Raw genomic sequence first — 19,840 nt, forward strand, 5'->3', positions numbered from 1 at the left:
TTCTAAATATTACTGGCTGGATCCAAGAAAAATTGGCAGTTGAGGGCTTGGCCTAGTGGAGCGCTGGGGCCTGTCCAAAAAGACTGCTCTCCGCTCCCAGCACTTCTTGGTGATAGCATCTGCAGTAAATTACCTGTGAATACTTTGATAACTTGTCTCTGATGCTGCTGGTGTCAGAGGCAGAACTCATCTGTGACAGTGCTGGGAGCCTCAGCAATGGCTTGCAAGCAGGGAAGGCAGGGCCTGCATGCACCCCTGCAGGGAAGGGCTGCTGCAGTCTCATGGGACATTCTCTGCAGTCTGCTTCTGAAATGAGTGCTGTGGTTCAGAGATGAATCCCAGTCTTCCCACACAGCAGTGTGAGCTTTTGCCTGCTGATAAAGACATATGACTTGTGGTCTCCACTGTGGAGGAGGAGCGCTCAGGCTCCCAGGCTGTGCTCTGGGGTGTCCTCAGCTGGTGGCACTGCCAGGAAGAGTGCTGCTCCCACTCTGTTCGGTTTGGTTCTGTTGGTGATTAGCTGTACAATAGGAGTGTAATGGAGGCAGGGGAAGCAGAAAAGATGGAAGCAGATTGACGATTTATCATGTGCTTCAGCACATGGTAGCAGTGGCACTCTGAGTTGACAGCATCTCTTCCCTGTGCAAAAGTGCGGTCCTTCAGGGCTAAAGGACATAAATTTGCATGACTGACTGTGCCTCCTCAAAGGTGCTGCTCAAACTGCCTGTCCCCAGGAAAGTTCTTCTTGAGTTCCCTCACAGGTGACTCTCTGCCGAGGGCAAGGGTGCACAGGCACAGGGGGAGTGCTCAGAGGCTCTATGTCCACGTAGCACTACTTTAGTCTCAAAATTACCTTTTATTCATTTGGGGAGGGTTTATAGTTTTGTGGCATTGTCTGGTGTTTCTGCAGCTTGTTAAATATGGGGCAGCATCACTAAATAGACTAAATTCATCATCTTGCCATGGCCCCACAGTAGCCTACAGGGACTGTGGGGGTGGCTGTAAAAACAAGCATCCATTGTGGGTGCAGTGAGTGCTGGGTAGGGTGGGCTTGCTCCAGTAGTCTTTAACATGCTAGCTGGCAGTATGCTGACCTTTCTGCCCTGCCCAAGTGATCTGCTCATGCCGTTTGCCTGTACATACTCAGAGTACTCAGAGATGGGCATGTTTGGAGAGTGAAGGGCTACATCTATTGCAATGCTTTGTATGAAGCTAATGAACTATTTTGCATAAAGGGCACAAACAAATACTCTTACAGTGCTTTGTAGTTATGCATTTCTTGTAAATTAACTCCTAATTATCCACTCTTTGTTTTCCTTTGTAGGGCCACTGCCTTGGATGGTGAGCAGGAAGTCATCTTACAATGAGTTACTGGAGTCTGGACAAGAAAAGCTGTCTGCAGTACTGCAGGCACTTCTTGGTGGACAATGGTGTGTTTCATGGTGAGTTACAGCTTACCTTAAGTGCTGGCTTCTAGCATTTCCTACCATCAAGTGCCAACGAGGTTTTGGGCGTGTGTGCACATCTTGTTGGTAACGCTGCTCTTGGGGCCATTTAGCAACGGGGCCTGCTCAGCTCACCGTGGGTGCGAAGGCCGGGATGCTCTTCTGGTGGGGTGCCGGGGCTGCGGCGCCCCGGTGGTGCGCGGGTGGCCGGGGGGTGCACAGACCGGGGCCGACTGCTGGCGGCGCCGCGCGGGTACGCCAGGGGGCGCTCCGGGACCGCACCCCCTCCGCAAATGCTGGCGCCCCGCACACCGGCCGCGGCTTCGGGCAGGTCAGCGCGGGGAGCCCTTCCCGTTCTCTCCGCCGCTTGGTTCAGGAATGCGCCTCCTCCCTTCCCCATGGGTGAGGCCACCCACAGGCTGGTGCACCTGGCAGGTTATGCTTAACCAGAGCATTAAAGCCCGGAGAAAAGCAGTGCAGCAGGTGGAGCACAGGCAGTGGACAGGGTTGCTTGGAGTGTAGGTGGTAATTGTACTTTGGAGTGAAATGGATTAATTGTGTTCACAAAGCCTGGTGCTGCCTTACACTTAAACATTCCCTCCTGTCATTTCTAGAACTGCTCCAGTTGCAGGTATGTATCCTTTGTGCTCCTAACAAGGAGGAATTGAAAGTGTCGGAAAGAGCTTGACTTCCAAGTATCGACCAGGCACTTGTGTTTGCGCAAAATAGATACCTAATAGTGATCCCTGGTTAGTTGTCTATCAACCTCTTACATTTTAGTCTCTTGCTGTTGCAGATAATATGCTATAATCATTTAGTTGTTGAAGTATTCTTCCAGTAACAAAGTCAGGAAATACTCTGAAGAAATTTTGTGATAAGATTCTTCCTTCTCAGGAGCTCTTTTTGTATACTTCAAATTTGAATTCTCAGTTTAGAGCATGTGTCCCCCATGCAGGTTTCTCTCCCTTTGCTTTACCCTTGGACATGGGGTGCTGAGCCCAGCCCATGCTCCTGCAGTGGGTTAATGACCACTAGGACTCAGAAGCCATGCGTGCCTGGAATAGACTCCTGCAGGCCTAGTCTAATGAGACAGCTGGATACCTACTTGTCCTGCTGGGGGAGGGACTTCCTAATGCTGTTTCCAGGAGGCCCAAATTTTGTATTCTTTATTCCCTTTGAGGTCAGTGATTAAAAATTGTCACTTTAGGGTAGATTTATGGCAGTATTAGTAGCAGCAATGTAGAATGCCTATAAATTTAACATAGAAATACTCAACTTTTTCAAAAGCAATTTTTTTTTTTCCCCCTAGAGAACCTACACCTCCATTTTCATTGTTTGTCAGGAAGCTGGCGAAGTTCGTGGCTTGCAGAACTGCAATGCAACCCATCATAAACCAAACTGTGTTTGCATTTTTGTCACTAGTTATGTTACCGTTGACGAAGCTAGTAGCTAGTGGTTGAATTAATCATTTGTCAATTTATGCATCATCTTAACAGTCTATATAGAAATTACCATTTCCCCCTGTGTTGCTTTTTTCTTGCCCAGAACTGTTAGTTCTGTTTGGGACATCAGAAGAATGTTGTTATTTTTCTGTAAGTCAGTCTGACAGCAGCACTGTCCTTCAACTGTGTGCTACATGTGGGACATGCATTACAGGGAAGATGGTTCACAAACTTGTCATTGGTAAACCTGTTGTCTCCAGGCACAACTGTTCTGCTTCTCAAATGGAGCAGATTCATTCCTGGGATTCATCAGGCCACTTATGTTGCCCCACTGCCTTTTGTGGGATTGTGTTCTTTCTGACACCATAGAAGGAGACTGTTGTCTCCCCGGTATCTTCACCCAGATCCCTCTTTTCTGAGTCTGAGCACTCTGGCAGTGTTTTGGTAGATGCCAATTAATCACACTTTTCTCCAGGTAACAGTCTGCTCTCTGAGTGTATAACTGGAGCAGCCGTGTTTTGGATGTGTATTTGCAATTTTGCTATTCTAGATAAAGTGAAAGAAAAGTCTGGTCCATACTCTGTGACTTGAGGTAGCATTTTATTGTAGAGCATCACAATGTCTTTATCTCCCTAATGGCCCAAAGGATAGATAATGAGCCATTAGCACAAACTCCAGTAATCCCTGAACAGCTATCGAGTAATGAGTTTGAAAAGTGATAATCATCTAAAATAGAAGACAGAATTAGCAGGCGTCCTAAACCAGAAAGATTCTATGGCTTAATTTATTTTTCTTTCATTAATGACCAGACAGGTTTAATTATTTTTCTCTGACAGAATCCTTCAGGGCTTCCCATTTGTCTCTTTGACCTAAGCAAGACACTGCAGCCAACAGTTATTTTCACACTGAGTATATGGAGGGAGTTGAAGTCCCTGCTGGACAGTGACAGAGGTCCCAACAGCATGACATAAGGGACATGTGCATGTCTGCAGGAATTAGCATGTTGCTCCTGATGCTCAAGAGAAGCTGATTTCCTGTGGGACTAGGCTGATACAGATAAAAGGGTTGATGGAGCTTTTTAAGGATTGGGGTTTTTTGTCAGTGAGCCTTCTCATCCTGTAGGTCCTGACAAAGGGCACGGGGGACTGGTGGGGGTGTGTGGGCTGGGTGCTTGCCCCCATTCCTGGTGGCAGGTAAGATTGACCCATTTCCTTTCCTTTCCTTTCTTGAAGAGTTCAAGTGGGACTGAGCAGTGAACTTTTGAGCTTTGCATGGCTAAGTGAAAGCCAAACAACTAAAGTGGGACTTACCTGTGTCTGAGGCCATATTTTCTTCAGCAGATATAAGGAAATTATACTTGTTTAGAACTTTTTTATAGCACTGGGAAATTGGGAAAGAAAATCTAATACGAACTCTATGTGGGAAGGGACTGCTAGCAGGGAAGGTACTGTGATACAACCCCTTGTGATTTGCTGACATTTTAGTGTTTGGGTTTGTACATGTCCAGCTTTAGGGTGTATTAATTCTGTTTTACACAGTTTTTTCATTTTTTTTTTTTTTTTTTTAGTTATTACTATTATCATTTCATATTCTGACATTGAGAGCATAGCTCTTCAGGAAGCAGGTACACAGAGCTATTGATTAGCTTATTTTTCTATGTTTATGAATGCTAATACTCTGTAATAGTTAAACAGAAAAAGCTGTGACATGTTTAGCAAATAGCTGATTTTGTCTTGGCAGTTCTGAAAGTATCTGTTCATATATAGAGTCAGTTACCTATGCCAATTATCTTTTCTTCTTAAGTTCTCTCAGAAATACAGCCCTTTTGTTTCAATTGCATTTCCATAATTGTAATTCATTCTCTGTTTCTAATGTTATCTTCTGGATTCTTCATCTCTTTCCAGACTTGTGTCAACAGGGACTTGGCCACTGTTGGTAGGATGTCATATTAATTAAGTCTTGTTCATATTACCTAAACTGCACTCTTCAGAGCGATGGGCTAATATAATTGTATCAGTCTTCTCTAGAAGGTTCAATCTCAGTGGCACAGTTATTATCTGCAATTGAACTTATAACCTGGAAGAACTGTTGCACCTTGGGTGCAAACCAGTCAGATAAAATACCCCACTCCATCAGATGGTGTTCTTAAAAAGCATATGAACATCATTCTCTGTAGAGACCTAAGTACTGGAAGTGTCTACAGTGGCACACAATATGAACTTTGCTGCTCAGCTGCATTTATCTCTGATGTCCTTTTGGAGCTCAGGAACAGGCAGAGGAAAGGACTACAGAAGTGGAGACAAGATGAGTCTGGTTTGTTTTGCTTGGAAAATCAAAGATTGATAGGGGATGTGACTGACTATCAATGCATTGCTCAGGGAAGCAAAGGCTTATTTGAACTGATAGGGAAATCTGGCACAAGAACAAATTGAAAATTGTCCACAAGTATATAAATAGACACAGGAAAAACTAACATACTTTGAGGTGGAGATTGGTAAGTTTTGGAAAAATTCTTAAAGCACCCTGTCTGTGCTCTTACTCTGAAGTTATAAATGTAATTAGTAGCAAGCAGTATATTGGCTAATGTGGATGTAAGGCTGAAGAATTATTGAAGTGGTCCCAACTCAAATCCTGTGTACAGTGAACATCAAATACAAACAGGAGTGTTTCCATTCTATTCTGGAAAATGCTGCTGTACAAAATCAGGCTGTTCCTTCCCTACATTATGATGATGCTTTGAGACACATGTTGTTACATGTTGTGTATTGATACACAGCTATCTGCCTTTCCATGGGGCTTTAATGGGTTGCCTTTGAGTAATGACTGAACATTCATCTGTGTAATGCTGAAGTACTATATGCATCAAAAGTGCCTAAGGATTTATCCTAATTTTATAATTTTTTAATAAAAATCTGCTAATAGCTGCAGTTGCAGGATATTAAAATTCTAATCTGTTAATGTCTGAAATTTTTGGTTACTTGATGTTGTGCCTTGTAGTCTAGGGAGTCTTATCTGCCTGGAAGCAAAAATGTCAGTTTTCTTCAGTAACAGTAAGATACAGCACTGTGTGTGCACACAGAGAATAACAAACCGAAGACAGATCTGGGTTTAAGCTATTTTAGCAGTTTCTGTAGAATAGAGTAGATAAACAATTATAATGTGCGGAATAGCCATGAGGACTTGATGAACCCACTTTCTTTTCCTTCCTGTTGCAAATAGTGCCAAAATACTAAGTGTATCATGCCTCTAGGCTTTGAAAAAGATTTTTAAATTTTCTCAGGGTTTTCAAGCTATAAACGTGGATCATATTTTGTTTGTTTCCTGACAATAACAATGTAGGAATGGTGGTGTTGTCAGACCAAGCATCCATCTACTTTGCTAGTAGATGTTTGGGGCTTAAAGCATAAAGGGGAAAACCCACAATATACATAATAACCCTTTCGGTGGCACATGCTCCCAGTGCTTGTTGGTCAGCATAAGTACTTCCCCAGACAGAAGCTGCATCTATATATTTGTATTTATTAATCTTTACATCTGATAAGTTTTTCTCCTGAAGTTTTTTTTGAATTCATTTATGCTTGTGACCATCTGTGCAAGTTAACTCCAAAATTAATGATGGTTGGTGTAAATCTGCTTGAACGGATACAATAATTTCATGTAACAATGCCACATTCAGGCCATAATAGATGGAACAGGTTTGGTTGCTTGATTGGTTCACCTTTGAAAGACCATTGGCTGGATGTCCTGAACTGAGGGCCAAATCTGTAAAATAAAGAGGTACTTCAGTTGTGTCAGGCAGACATTTTGATAGCTTCAAATGTCTGCCTTCTAATGTCTTACAGAGGAAATGGGTGGAGAACATTGTGGTGATAGCACTTTCTGCTGCCCCTAAGAAAGGGAAAGCAGCAAGAATGGGAACTTGATTCTGAGCTTCAATATTGGGGTCAATACTGAGATCTTGAGACATAACAGTGCAGCTTTGTGGTACAGTGAATACAAGTACTTTCGCTTACTTTAAATGGCACTTTGAGATAAGCCACTCAGATGTCTGTCTCGTGGTGGCACTAAGCAAACAATATTTTTCAGTAATTATTTTGTCATCTGACAATGTGCAGTGTCTGTCCCAGCCACCAGCAAACTTGCAGGGAAAATTGCTGACTGCTGATCTGGATTCCTGCATGTGCTCTCTGCCTCTTGTTTCGGGAATATCCAGCTCGTCTCTCAAAAGGTTCTTCCAAATCTACTTCTATACATCCCAAATTGAGGGGGGAGAGACTTAGTCCAAGGCAATTGCTTATTTTGAGAGATAATCTCAAAGATTTCCCAATTGTAATGGATGTAATTGTGCACTGCCTTTATTAGATTAACAGCTACTCCTGTTACACAAGCAGCGTTGCACAGGTTCACAAGAGGTTGCTTATGGCTGGTGTTATTGCAGTGTTTTTCCATTCATTTCAGCCTGACAAGCTGAGCTTTTGTGCAAGTTCTTGTAGGATTTTTTTTGCTTCAGTGATCTTGAACTTTTGTGCCCAATGAATGGGAATATGAAATGCATTATATTTTACTTTTTATGCAGTAAAATGGTCTTTTTTGGTTATTAGAGCACAAGAGTTTGGGGAAGCAATATTAAATCTTTGTTGAAGAGCACATATATATTAGGCTTGATGTTTGCTGATGGGCAATGCTTTGTAATTAGCTCTGCTGAAGCCTCATGCAAGCCCTGTGCTTGAGGCTACAGTGCTAAAGATGGCAGATGTAGACTGCAGAATTCAGACTTATATCTTAATAGTCAGCTTCAATTTAAGTTTTATAATGATGCGTGGGAAAGTAGGACAAGATAATAGTGCAATAATTTTTATTTCGGGTTATATTATGATTTACATACCAAAATATCCACAATTCATTCCTTGAGGGCACCAGGCGTAACTGAAAATGTATATGCAAGAAGGGCATTAAAGAATTTCTTTATTAAAGTTCACATAGGTTTAAGAAATGCCTAAAATGCTAGAAGAAAGGGCCTCTTGGTGCTTTGTTGAATGCGTAACTACCTTTGAGAACCCCATGTCTATTGCTAGATGCATCTTTGCTGAAAGGAGGGGTTTCATGTGTGGGATGTCTGTCATAGTGTGTCAGGTGGTTGAGTTCTAATGCCAAGTGTTTTCACCTTTCCATCTTTATATACTTGTTAGCTTTCCAAAGAGCCATGTCTTCATAAATCACAAATGAGTAGAGCTGATAAAAGCTTTAATCTGATTAAAATGGTGAGTTTTTCATGCAGCTAAATTAAAATTTTATTCATTGCTAGCTGGCTTTTCATGAGGAGGTTGTATTACAGCTTAGGTCTAAGATTAAATTTGGATGATTAATATGAAGATGTTATCTTCTTATTTCATTATCTATTTGCTGTAAGAGGTAGAAGTTCTCTAATCAGCTTTTCTTGCTCTTCAGCAGAATTAGTCTTCGTACAAGTTTTCAGCTATTTTGACAGTGAAAAAGGAAAAACTGACAAGCCAGAAAATTAGTATTCTTCTGATGCTATAATTTCAAAATTGTTAGTTAAATCATATTCTCATTTACTGGAAAATGAACATTTTGCAGTAGAACTTGCAGTGTTATGTCTCTGTCCAGTATCTAAGCCTTGTGAGGTATGGTCTTTGGTGTTAAAAAATTGGGCTTCCATTTCTGGTAATCTGGCAAATGCCAAAGCTTTTGGTAATTAATTTTATTCAATAGTGAATGGGGATGTGTCAGCTGCCTAGTTCAGGTGCTGCGGGGCTTTGGTGAAGAAAGGCAGTCTTCTGTATCTGAGGGCACAGGCAGAGCTACACCGCAGCTGGTTCTCCAGCAGATACCTTGGGCCATGGCCACTAAGCATTGCCAAATGTGGGCTGTTAGCTCTCGAAAGGAGCATCTGCCTGAGCTCATGTGATACAGCTCTGCCTGGCCTCCCACATCCCGTCTAACCCAGAGCAGCAAACACAAGGCAGGATTTTTACCCTGGAAGTACTGGTTCAGGTTTGCGTGGTACATGTATCTTCCATGCATCTCCAGGGAGTTTTTAACTGGTTTTGTAGCCCAACAGACTTGAGCTGCCTGAGTGAGGAGGAGCTTGAATGTAGTGATTCCTGCAGCTGGCTGGCTGTCCCCTTGGTCATTCCATGTGGGAATATTTGCTAGTTATCCCATGGGCTATTCCCTCACAGGGATGAGCTGGGAGTGCTTTCGTGGCAGGTTTACTCCATATTTTCTTTCAAGGAGCTAAAAACATTGGCGATGGTTTGGCATATATACCCCAAGCCAAGCCAGGACCACTTTGTCCCTCTGGCATTGTTTTTGGTGCAAACCCATATTCTCTCATCTCACTCAGAGCTGTAAGCTGAACTACAGTGTATTTTAAATGAAAACGTATCTGTAACTATGGGCATGGAAGAGAAGAACTACAGTTTGCAGATATTACAAGAAAGCTTTAAATCCCCTTTTTTAATGAAATGGTAGGGATAGTGCTTTGACACTGTCTGCTTTGTACCTGGAGGTACTTGCTGTCTTGCCTCAAAATAATTCCAGTGGTTTAATGGCAGAAGCTTTATTTTTTTTTTTTTTTTTTGAACAGCAAATTGAAAAGACTGGAAAATAATATGAGCCTGGGGGAGATAGATTTTGAGTGAATAAGCATCTTTTTATAAATTTTGTTGCTTTTGTAGCTGGATTGTCAAAAGCTATTGGCAAGATGAAGTTTGAAGGATGGTTCATGTGTTTCTTGAAACCAGCTTAAAAAGTTTTAAACCCCCAGACTTTTAAGCATGCAAGGCACTGGCAAAGGTCTTGCAAGGAAGTGCTTAAGGGGCAGAAAACATAAACAGGAAAAACAAGCATACAAGTAAGCGTGTTACCTTCTATGCCAAACCTTATCTGGGGATTGTGCAGTACCTATAAAACAGTGGTGGCTGTTTAGAGTCTGTACATTTGTCTTACAGTGCTCATTGATGTTAATCAAATTCAGGTAACAATAACAATTTTATATTCAGAAAGGTTGCTTGTCACCATCAACCCTGAGGCTTTGGTAGGACTTTGTGTGTGGTGGGTCCGCGGATAGCTCGCAGCAGGAACATCATGATCCCCCTGAGAATAGGGGATGTATACGAAAGTGAAGTGAGCTGGGAAGAATGTGAGGGTCACCCAGCCATGGCTGAAATAAGATGTAGGTACAGCATCAGATGGAATAAAGTGAACTATTTGTCTTTTGACTTTTCCCCTTGCAGACAGTCAAACTCATGTAGAGTGTCTTTGGGGACATACCTTTTTCAGATCTGACTCTGACAGAGCCAGCGATTGGATGCAAAACCTGGCTTGTCAGTGAAGAGTTGTCATGGTGATTTTTTGGGGAGTGTATGTTGAATAAACCTACAATTATCTTCATATCAGTTTGCATGTCTCCTGAATTATATAGAAGTCTTTGGTTTGTTTTAAAAGGAACTTTATTTTGAAGGGAAAATAATAAGGAATGTATTAATTATTGAGCAAGGTTTCTTACAGAGTAGCTTCATTAAAGATGGTTGTGTATATCTCCTTTCATAATTAACAGAATGATAGGACTATGGAGTAATTTGTATTTAACACATTATCAAGTGCAATCTAATCTATAAATAATTAAACTGTAGACTGGTGATGGTTTAGATTTTGTTGTTGAATTGCAACTGCAGCACATCAATTCATTTGAATGTAAATCACAGTATCACAGTGTGCTAGAGATTGGAAGGGACCTCAAAAGATCATTTAGTCCAATCCCCCCGCCGGAGCAGGAACACCTAGATGAGGTTACACAGGAAGGCGTCCAGGCGGCCCTTGAATGTCTCCAGAGAAGGAGACTCCACAACCCCCCTGGGCAGCCTGTTCCAGTGTTCCATCACCCTCACTGAGAAGAAGTTTCTTCTCAAGTTTAAGTGGAACCTCTTGTGTTCCAGTTTATACCCATTACCCCTTGTCCTATCATTGTTTGCCACTGAGAAGAGCCTGGCTCCATCCTCGTGACACTCCCCCTTTATATATTTATATACACTAATAAGGTGTCCTGGTTTAGCAGTAGCAGTCATTTTTTCTACTGGTGCAGTGCTGTGTTTTGATTTTCCGCCTGGGAACAGAGCTGATAACAGCGATGTTTAGACTGACCAAGGACTTATGAGTCTCATGCTCTGCCAGGGAGGAGGAGAAGCTGGGAGGAAGCAGGGACAGGACACCTGACCCAAACTAACCAAAGAGGTATTCCAGACCATAGCACGTCATGCCCAGGAAGTAGAACTGAGAGTGGCCCAGAGGGGCTAGATCACTGCGGGGTGGGGGTGAGGTACCGGTTGGTGAGCGGTTGTATTCTCTTGCTTGTTATTTCCTTTATCATTATTACTATTAGTGGTAGCAGTAGTGATTTGTGTTATACCTTAGTTAGTAAACTGTTCTTATCTCAACCCGTGGGAGCTGCATTCTTTTGATTCTCCTCCCCGTCCCTCCAGGAGCAGAGGGAAGAAAGGTGGGAGGGGAAGTGGACTGCGTGATTCTGATTTACGGCCTGGGCTTAAACCACGACATAAGGTCACCCCTCAGTCTCCTCTTCTCCAAACTATAGAGACCCAGCTCCCTCAGCCTTTCCTCATAAGGGAGATGCTCCACTCCCTTAATCATCTTAGTTGCCCTGCGCTGGACTCTCTCCAGCAGGTCCCTGTCCTTCTTGAACTGAGGGGCCCAGAACTGGACACAATATTCCAGATGCGGTCTCACCAGGGCAGAGTAGAGGGGAAGGAGGACCTCTCTCGACCTACTGACCACCCCCCTTCTAATACACCCCAGGATGCCATTGGCCTTCTCGGCCACAAGGGCACAGTGTTGGCTCATGGTCATCCTGCCATCCACTAGGACCCCCAGGTCCCTCTCCCCTACACTGCTCTCTAAATGTATTGATAACTGTCTAGAGGCTTCAGAGTGAGGACTTTATCCATTAATCTTGTGAACTGAGGTGTGAACCAGTGGTGGGGTAATGATGCAGCTGTTTCATTTCCGTTGTTGTAACTGAGATGAGTGACACTTCTTTCCACAGAGCATGACTTCTGCTATGTCCTGGAAGTGTGATTAGGAGCATGAGCTTTGAGTGCAGCTAAGAATGATCCTTCAGTGGGTTTGGAACATTGTTTCATTTTATAGGTTTGTTAGATATAGTACACACACATATTGCAGTGTGCTGTGATCTATCGTGACGTGGTGACTGTGGGAAGCCTTACAGTTTGTGTTAGCAGCAGCTAAGAAATAATATTTCAGCAAGTAAAACATGTCAGCTCCACTTGTATCTTGTCCCCCATCTTATGCAAGTTCTACAGGCATGTAGAACTATGGGCTTTTTTTGATTTTGTTTTGCTTTGTTTTCTCAGTCACGCTGTCTATTACGTAACTTTCTCCTAGCATGTGCTAGGCGAATTCTGTCCTCTTTTATTGCTGTCACAATCTTTGAGAATACAACTGGGGATTCCTTTGGTGTGCTGATGTAAATGTCACTGTGTAAAAGCCAGCTGAATAGTAAAGCAATTAGGAAATGCAATAAATCAAAGATGCGAAGCATTATGTATGAAGCCTGCTTTATTCTTGCTATGCTTTCCAGCCCTCTGCTCCCTCAGGCTCTGTCGTAAGTAAGTGCAATTTATGCAAGTCTGAATGTTTCTGCCCATTGTTCCACCCTGACTATAAACCTATTGATTTGAGTTAGTTTAAACAAGCCCAGTATTTAGCCAGTAGCATGGCAATTTTTTTTATAGCTCTTGGAAGAGTTAGGGCTCAGCATCTCACAGGAGACTACTTGTTCTTACGAAATCAAATGCTCAGTGATGCAGAGACTAAACATTTACATGCTTTGTGCTCTAATTGGCTTGATTCTGCAGAATGACTGTTCCCCATCAAGTTAGTGACAGAGACAGGAGGAGGGGGCACAAACCTAGGGGAAAGAAGTGCAGTCCAGAGATTCTGTCCTTCTGCCTCGCAGAATCCCATGGCTGCAGATGCTGAGACTTTTCTTGGAGTGAGGGTCATTTCTCATCTGCATTCAGCCGGTGTCAGTCTCCCATTTTTTACCTGAAGTATGGTAATCCTTTCCTGACCGGCTTCCCTAGGTGCAAGCAGGATTTCCTCACACTTGCCCATACAGAGCTGCTCTTCCCAGGCGTTGCGCACACTTAATGCCTGGAGCATCTTAATCGCTGTGCTATGTATGCATGTCTCATACCAAAAGTAGTCTCTGCTTCTGCATTCCTGCAGCAGCAGCAACGTAGAGCAGATGCTTCCAGCATCCTTCTCAGACTGTGCTTTTCGGTTTTGAAGAAAGTTGCCTAGTATTGTCTCTGGATTTGTGCTTTCCTGTTTTTGTTTTATGGATCATGAAGATTTCATTTCTTGTAAAGAGCAGTGCTGGCAGTGTTCTCCTGTGCTTCTAAGGATTACTTTCAAAATATTTTAGCCCTGGAGACATGAAGACTAAATTGAGGCTTTCCTGCAGTGAGAATTTCCATTCCACTTGCAAGTAATGCATGAGTTACAAATTTAATGGCAGACCTTGAAGTATATAAAAATTTAAGTCCAGAAAAAGGTAAGGATGTTTGAGTTTGGAATTACTGTAGGAAGAGCTCGTAACATTTCTGGAAGTGCCATAGAAAAATCAAGTAACTTTATCCTTATGGCTGGTGAATTACATACAATATGTGGACATTGTTAGTATGAAAAATATGTGTGAGTGTATATATATATATATATATATATTCCTGAATATTTAAGAAGAAAACCTGGAATTTTTGTATTGACTTGAAAGTCCATGAAAACATAATATGTATTGTATGTGAGATACTGCTGCTATGACAGGGATGTACTGGACTTGTGTGTTACCTTAAATTATTAAAACTGTATCTGTGTTTAAAAAAATATATATAATCTTGACATTTTCATCTCTTGGTCATTTTGCTGTGGCATAACTTTCTATGGAAAAGAGTTTCTGTGGTTGGTTGTTGTGGTTTTTGCCATACTAGCACTTATAAATAGTTTAACACACCTGCAAAGGATGTGTGAAATTTTAATCAAATAGCATTGAGTGGTAAAGATGTGTCTTTTCAAGAATTGCAGGAGGATGGTACAAAAAAGGAAGACATCTTGAATAACTTTCTTCAGTAACTTGTAGTTTATAATTTCTGATTTTGTTCAATTTAAGTCAGTGCTGGATGGAAAGTGGTAATTAGCTTAAGCATCTTAAGTGCAGGCTGTAGTGCTGTGGAAAAATCATGAGAGATAAAATTTATTTTTGTATTTTTCTCATCCTTAATCATGTTGGAATATATGCTTTTAAAGAAAACAACACAACTTACAAAATACATTTAGCAAAGAGCTGGCTTGTCAAAATTGGGTAGTTCAGAAGACATTTTCTGCAAGATTATCAATAAGTTGAAACCAAACTAGTCTCAAATAAAGCCACTAAAAGTCATGGATTGTATTTGAAATATCATTTTGCCCACTATAAAGCATGTTAAAAAGAATTAAGGGCAGTGTTGGGGATTGATATATACTGATTTTTTTATTAATATTTATTTAGCATGGATTATTTTGACAAATATTTTTTTAACTAAAGAAAATTACTGGAAACAGACATAGCTGTTGTACAAGAAATTGATATATTTTTAAAGAAAAAGTCAGTTATTTGTATACCCTCTCAGGGAAGGAACTGTATGCTACAGTTCTAAACACTGTTTTTATTTTGGAGGTTTTGGTTGCACAAAGCTCTACATTAAGCTTTGATGCATATGATTAGGTAAAGGAGACCAGGTGTTACTCCATCTGAGATGCAGAAGGTAATGGATACATCCCCATTCAATAATTTACAAGAGCTAGCTTATTTGAAGGGGATGTTTTTTGAACAGTCCTGGAAGAAAAGCATCAGGTTTACGTTTTGAAGCTCATGTAAATGTGTGTGAATGTGTAGATAAGCAGGTTTCATACCAAAGTACTCAGCTGATGGTGAAAATCTGTCTGAGGTTATTTTTCAGTCAGTACCTTTTTCTTAGGCAGATATAATAGCAACTGCCAAATTTCTGTTGATCTTCTCCAGTTAGCAGCACCACCATTTCGAACTGCCTGGTGGAGATGGTTAAAGGATGCAGTAGCAGCGAGTGCAACACCATGTGACTTTGTGTCCCTTGCAGTCAGGTTTGGCTGCTTTGGTGGTGTTGCAGCAGTGCATATGGGGTCATGGTTGGGCTACTGGGGTGCCCCAGTGCAGAGGAGGGGTGACACAGCACCAGGCAAGCACAGACTGTGGGCGGTGCATTTCATAGGCATGAATATATTCATGTGCTTGGATGGTGGAAGAAGGCAGATTGCCTCATCTTCTCTTTCTTGGGCTGGTGATCACTGATGCTGATAACAGCAGGATCATACCCCTTGCACAATTTAGGCACAATAAGAGTGCTTGTATGATGTGTAGCACTTGTATAAGGGGATAGCTGATCATAGAGGTTCTGTGCTTGCTGTTGCTGGCTGGGTGTCTAATTTGCTCTTCAATAAGAACTTGCAGGAAGCAGCAGCTCTGCACCTGCGAGTGGCTTGACTGTGAGTTCATACATGACTTCTAACCACTGTGAATGGGAAATGTGCATGTGCCCTAAGAGGTATCAGCAGTGGGATGTTAATGGGCATGGCACAGGAGGAGCGGTATGGACTTCCCTTGTTCATAGGTCTGTGTCTTTAGCTGATGGGGTCATGGTACTTCGTAGTTACCTTGTTGTTACTGCTTTAGTAGAACACTAGGTTTGCAGTTGGTACAGCTAAGCAGAGAAACAGCAGTGAACTGCGTTGTGTTTCATTGACAGAGACTATGGCAATAGCTTTTTTTAATGTCATTATTAGTGCTTCTTTGGGACTCTTGTATCCTTGCATTTGATCAAGCACCTGTAAACCAAGTATTAAGTATAGACACTAGAATAGTGATATATAAAGAAATTACCTCAGAATGGCATACAAAATGGATATTGAAGGTATCAACCTCCTCCTGTGAAGAAATTAGGTCTTCCATAAGTTTAATTCCAATAATATCTTAAATCCATCACAGTATTATGTGCACTTGCAATTAAGTAGCATACGCATATGGTTCAAAGCCTCTGGGTTGTTTGGTATGTTCTGATGATGTTATCCTGAGTGAAGTGAAATGCCTCACCTGCCAGCCTAAAAGCAGCGTCACTGTGGTGTGCAGTGTGGAGTGCCAGGTCCTTCTGTGGCACCACTGAGGTTTCAGAGAATGCTGGAGCTGGATGCTGAATGCTGATGGCTGCATGAAAGGTGTCTAATCTGCTTCTGTATGGTTGTTATATACTTTGTGTTCTTTTTTTTTTTTTTTTCTTCTGTGCTTGTGAATTAAATATGCTCCTGTTTCAATAAATCTACAGGATACCATCATCTTGTGACACTGAAAAGGTTATTAGAATTTGCTGGAGAACTGTGCCTTTCTGAAAGTGTACAGCAAAACTGTTAAAGTAACTCTTTCATTGCTTTGAAGACTCAGATGGCCAGATGTCAGCACTGAGCTTACCTACAAGGGGAAATATGTGTGCTTATTCTTCCTCTTTACCATGAATTTTGAAGTAGTCCCTTAAGAAGCTCATGTCTTAGAGGGCAGCCTGTTAGTATGCAGGCAGCATTTTGTGCTGGTATGTGTGCTTCTTGGATGACTGAAATTAAAGTCATGGGAAACCATAAGCTGTCTTTTTTATACAAGTGACAGAAAAAAGCTGCACCAGGGGAGGTTTAGATTGGATATTAGGAAAAATTTCTTCACTGAGAGGGTGATCAGGTATTGGAACAGGATGCCAGGGAAGTGGTGGAATCGTCATCCCTGGAAGTGTGCAAAAACCATGAAGATGATGAGGGCCTCAGTGACAAGGTTTAGTGGTGGTCTTGGCAGTCCTAGGGTAACAGTTGGACTTGATCTTAGAGATCTTTTCCAGCCTAGCTGATTCTGTAATTCTCTGTGTTTCAGTTGGGTGCTGACTGATACTAAAAAAACCCAAACCTGTAGGTGAGGAAGTTTATCTGTTCTAGGTCAGATTATTGCTGTCCTCAGCAATGTAACAGGTAACTGGTTTGGAGGCATTTTCATATTACCGGTAGAAACATTGATCAGCATGAGACTTGTGCACAAACAGATGCACAAAACATGATTGTTTTTGTCAATAAAATTACTTTGGTATTTGAGAGTCAAGTCATTGTTTGTCCACAGATGACTTACTCTTGTGAGTGACTTGCACTGAGGTAATCTGAGAATAGAATCCACATGTTTCTGTAGCAAAATAGCTTTCTGAGGCGTTTGAAAAAATTATTTTATATAATCAGTTGTGCTATAGTCTTCATTACTTTTAAAGGTTAATTAACTGTACCTTCATTTCTATTCTGTTTTTTTTTCTACCTCCTATTCTTATCAAGCCCTAGATGTGGATTTATTTGGCATTATTTGGCAGCCAAAGGGGAAGCAATGCTTCCACCAGTCTAACCACTGTCACAACCCATCATGATGAGCGGAGGTCCTGGGGACTAGATCCTTTTCCACCCACTTCATCCTACTTCATACTACTGCTCTTGCACCTTGTGATTTATTCCCCTGACCAGGATGTGATGCTGTACAGGTGCCAAAATTGCTGTGACATTGCTATTTGCTGATAAATTTGTAGACATTAGAATTCATTGTTTGCACTGAAGCTGAGACAGTTTATCCTCTGCACGTCTTCTGTGTGGGAACAGAAGCAAGCTTTATGAAGGGTGTTCTGGTGGTTTTGTTTTTTGGTTTTTTTTTTTTTTTTTTTTGGTGGTTTTTTTTTTTTTTTTTTTTTTGGTTGTTGTTGGAGAAGTTGAGGGGAGGGAAATATAGAGGAATAGCATATTTCTGGGGCAGGAGTGAGGGGATCTGACCCAGCTCAATACGTTGCAGCAGGAGATGTATTTCATTGAAGACCTGGGTAGTATTGAGGAAGGGGAATGACGTTCAGTGCTGTACAATAAAGGCAGGCTTAGAACAAGACATACTCGGTTATCAGTCGTATGATCCTACTTTATGTACTTATTGATTTTTAGAGGGCAGACATTCAGGGATTCTGGAAGAGAAAGATTTTACTGTTTTGAACTCCGATCTCTGTATCCAGAGGCATAGCTTCAGGGGTGCCTTTCAGACTTCTTTATCAGTTGCTGTGTGCCCTCAAAGGAGAAGCTCATGTCTTAGTGCTGCTGGGGAGCATACACAGGTGACTCAGCTGAGCTACTCAGAGTGAGTTATTGCTGTTTTTTTCTGGGAACTGAGCAAAAGCTTGCCTAGTTGAAAGGCGACCCTGGGATTTCCTTTGGAGAGATGACCATAGAACAATGTCTTGTATTCCTTGTGAATGGTTGCAGCGAAGTGAAGGTGCTGCCCGAGAAGCCAAATGTGCCTCTGCCCTCTGCTTCTCCTGAACAGTCCTACTGTGGCTGCCACAGCAACATGTATGTACAGACCTGTCCACTCATCCTTCTTGTTGGCAGGTGTTGTGGAAACTATCCTCTTCCATTTCATCCTTTCTGCTGCTGCTTCCACTTGCTCTATGGTGTCATTATCAATTGCTGTGCCCTCCTTGCTTGAGGAATCCTCATGCAATAGTGGAGATTAGGATGTGCAAACTTGTCAGCTGTGTTTGCTTAATAAATATACATACTTTGTTCACTCTATTGATGTGACAATGTGTTTTGGCAGTTGGCCATATCTGTGGTTACATGGTTGTGCTTTTTCAGTGTTGAGAAAGGAGTAATTTAAGGAATGGAAAGCTTACAATCCTCAGACATGCTGGGTTGCAGTGGCACAAGAGCTCTTGAACAGCTTTGCTGCAGTCTGTTTCTGAAGAGCCTTATTTTGAAGCTTCACCTCTCTTGCGTATTATTTAGTGAATTTACAAGTGTAAGTTGGTTTTCAGATTTTATGATTTTCACTGATTGTAAGCCATTCACAATTGTTTTGAGTGTCAGAGTTTGTGTTTGGCTGGGCTATTTGTTTTGATTCTCTACCTTCTCCAGGGCTGAAATGGAATACCTGCATATTCTTCAGCTGGGCCTTGCAAGGACTAACATCAGCCTTTGGCATCTCTGCTGGTTTTGTGTAACTTCCTTGAGGATTTTGAGATTTGCAAGAATGTGAGAGATTGTCCATCTCGTGTGCATAGACTTCACAGAAATTATGATTCAATCCACTCTAAGAAACTTAATGTAAAATTCTATAAGGTTGAAAGAGTTTGCAAATCGAATTACAATCTGGCATAAAATATGACATGTGGCTATTAAAAATGGTCCTGACTGGGGCTGCCATGGATTCCCCCAGACCCGTGGTCTCTGTTCTCCTAGGCTTTTTGCCCATTACGTAACAAAACAGCAATCAACAATTTGATGACATTAGTGGTAAGCTGTGTGGTCTGCTGGATATTAGTGCTGTTCTATGGGATTTAGATAAAATATGCTCGCTGGGGAATGGAGGTAGGGAGGAAATGGCTTTTAATGGCATTAGTATAAAGGCAAACTTACAACTTTCATATGATTAATAAATGACACAAAAAAGGGTGATGAGAAGAATTCAGACATCTGAGAATATTGGGGGTTTTGGTAGTTTGCTGTTGGGGTTTTGTTTGGGTTTTTTTTGTTTGGTTAGGGGTTTTTTTTGGGTTTTTTGTTTTGTTTTTTTGTGTGTTTTTTTTGTGGGGGAGTTTTGGGGTTTTTTTGGTGGTGGTGGTTTTTTTTGATTGTCTATTTTGGTTTGGTGATTTCATTCAGAGTATCTTCACTACTTAGATCCTGACAGTTTAATTTCATATTGTTCTCTGGTTCAGGAGTGTGTGTGGGTTTTGGTTTGTTTTTTTGTTTTGTTTGGTTTTTTTTTTT

The 19,840-nt window shown here is 41.7% G+C and overlaps 1 protein-coding gene across 2 annotated transcripts in view; it reads left to right on the forward strand.

Moving 5' to 3' along the window:
* Positions 1-1,363: 1,363 nt before the first annotated feature.
* The window catches only part of PLCH1 (phospholipase C eta 1), a gene marked incomplete at both ends in the record, with an annotated part of 63,976 nt that continues 45,499 nt past the window's right edge, over positions 1,364-19,840 (forward strand). For both annotated transcript variants that reach the window (XM_080623693.1, XM_080623694.1), the window contains one exon: positions 1,364-1,442. In XM_080623693.1, coding sequence (XP_080479819.1) covers positions 1,364-1,442 — 79 coding nt within the window. The remainder of the gene's footprint in view (positions 1,443-19,840) is intronic.

Source organism: Psittacula echo (assembly GCF_963264785.1).
Source record: "Psittacula echo genome assembly, chromosome: 7".
NCBI lineage: Eukaryota > Metazoa > Chordata > Aves > Psittaciformes > Psittacidae > Psittacula > Psittacula echo.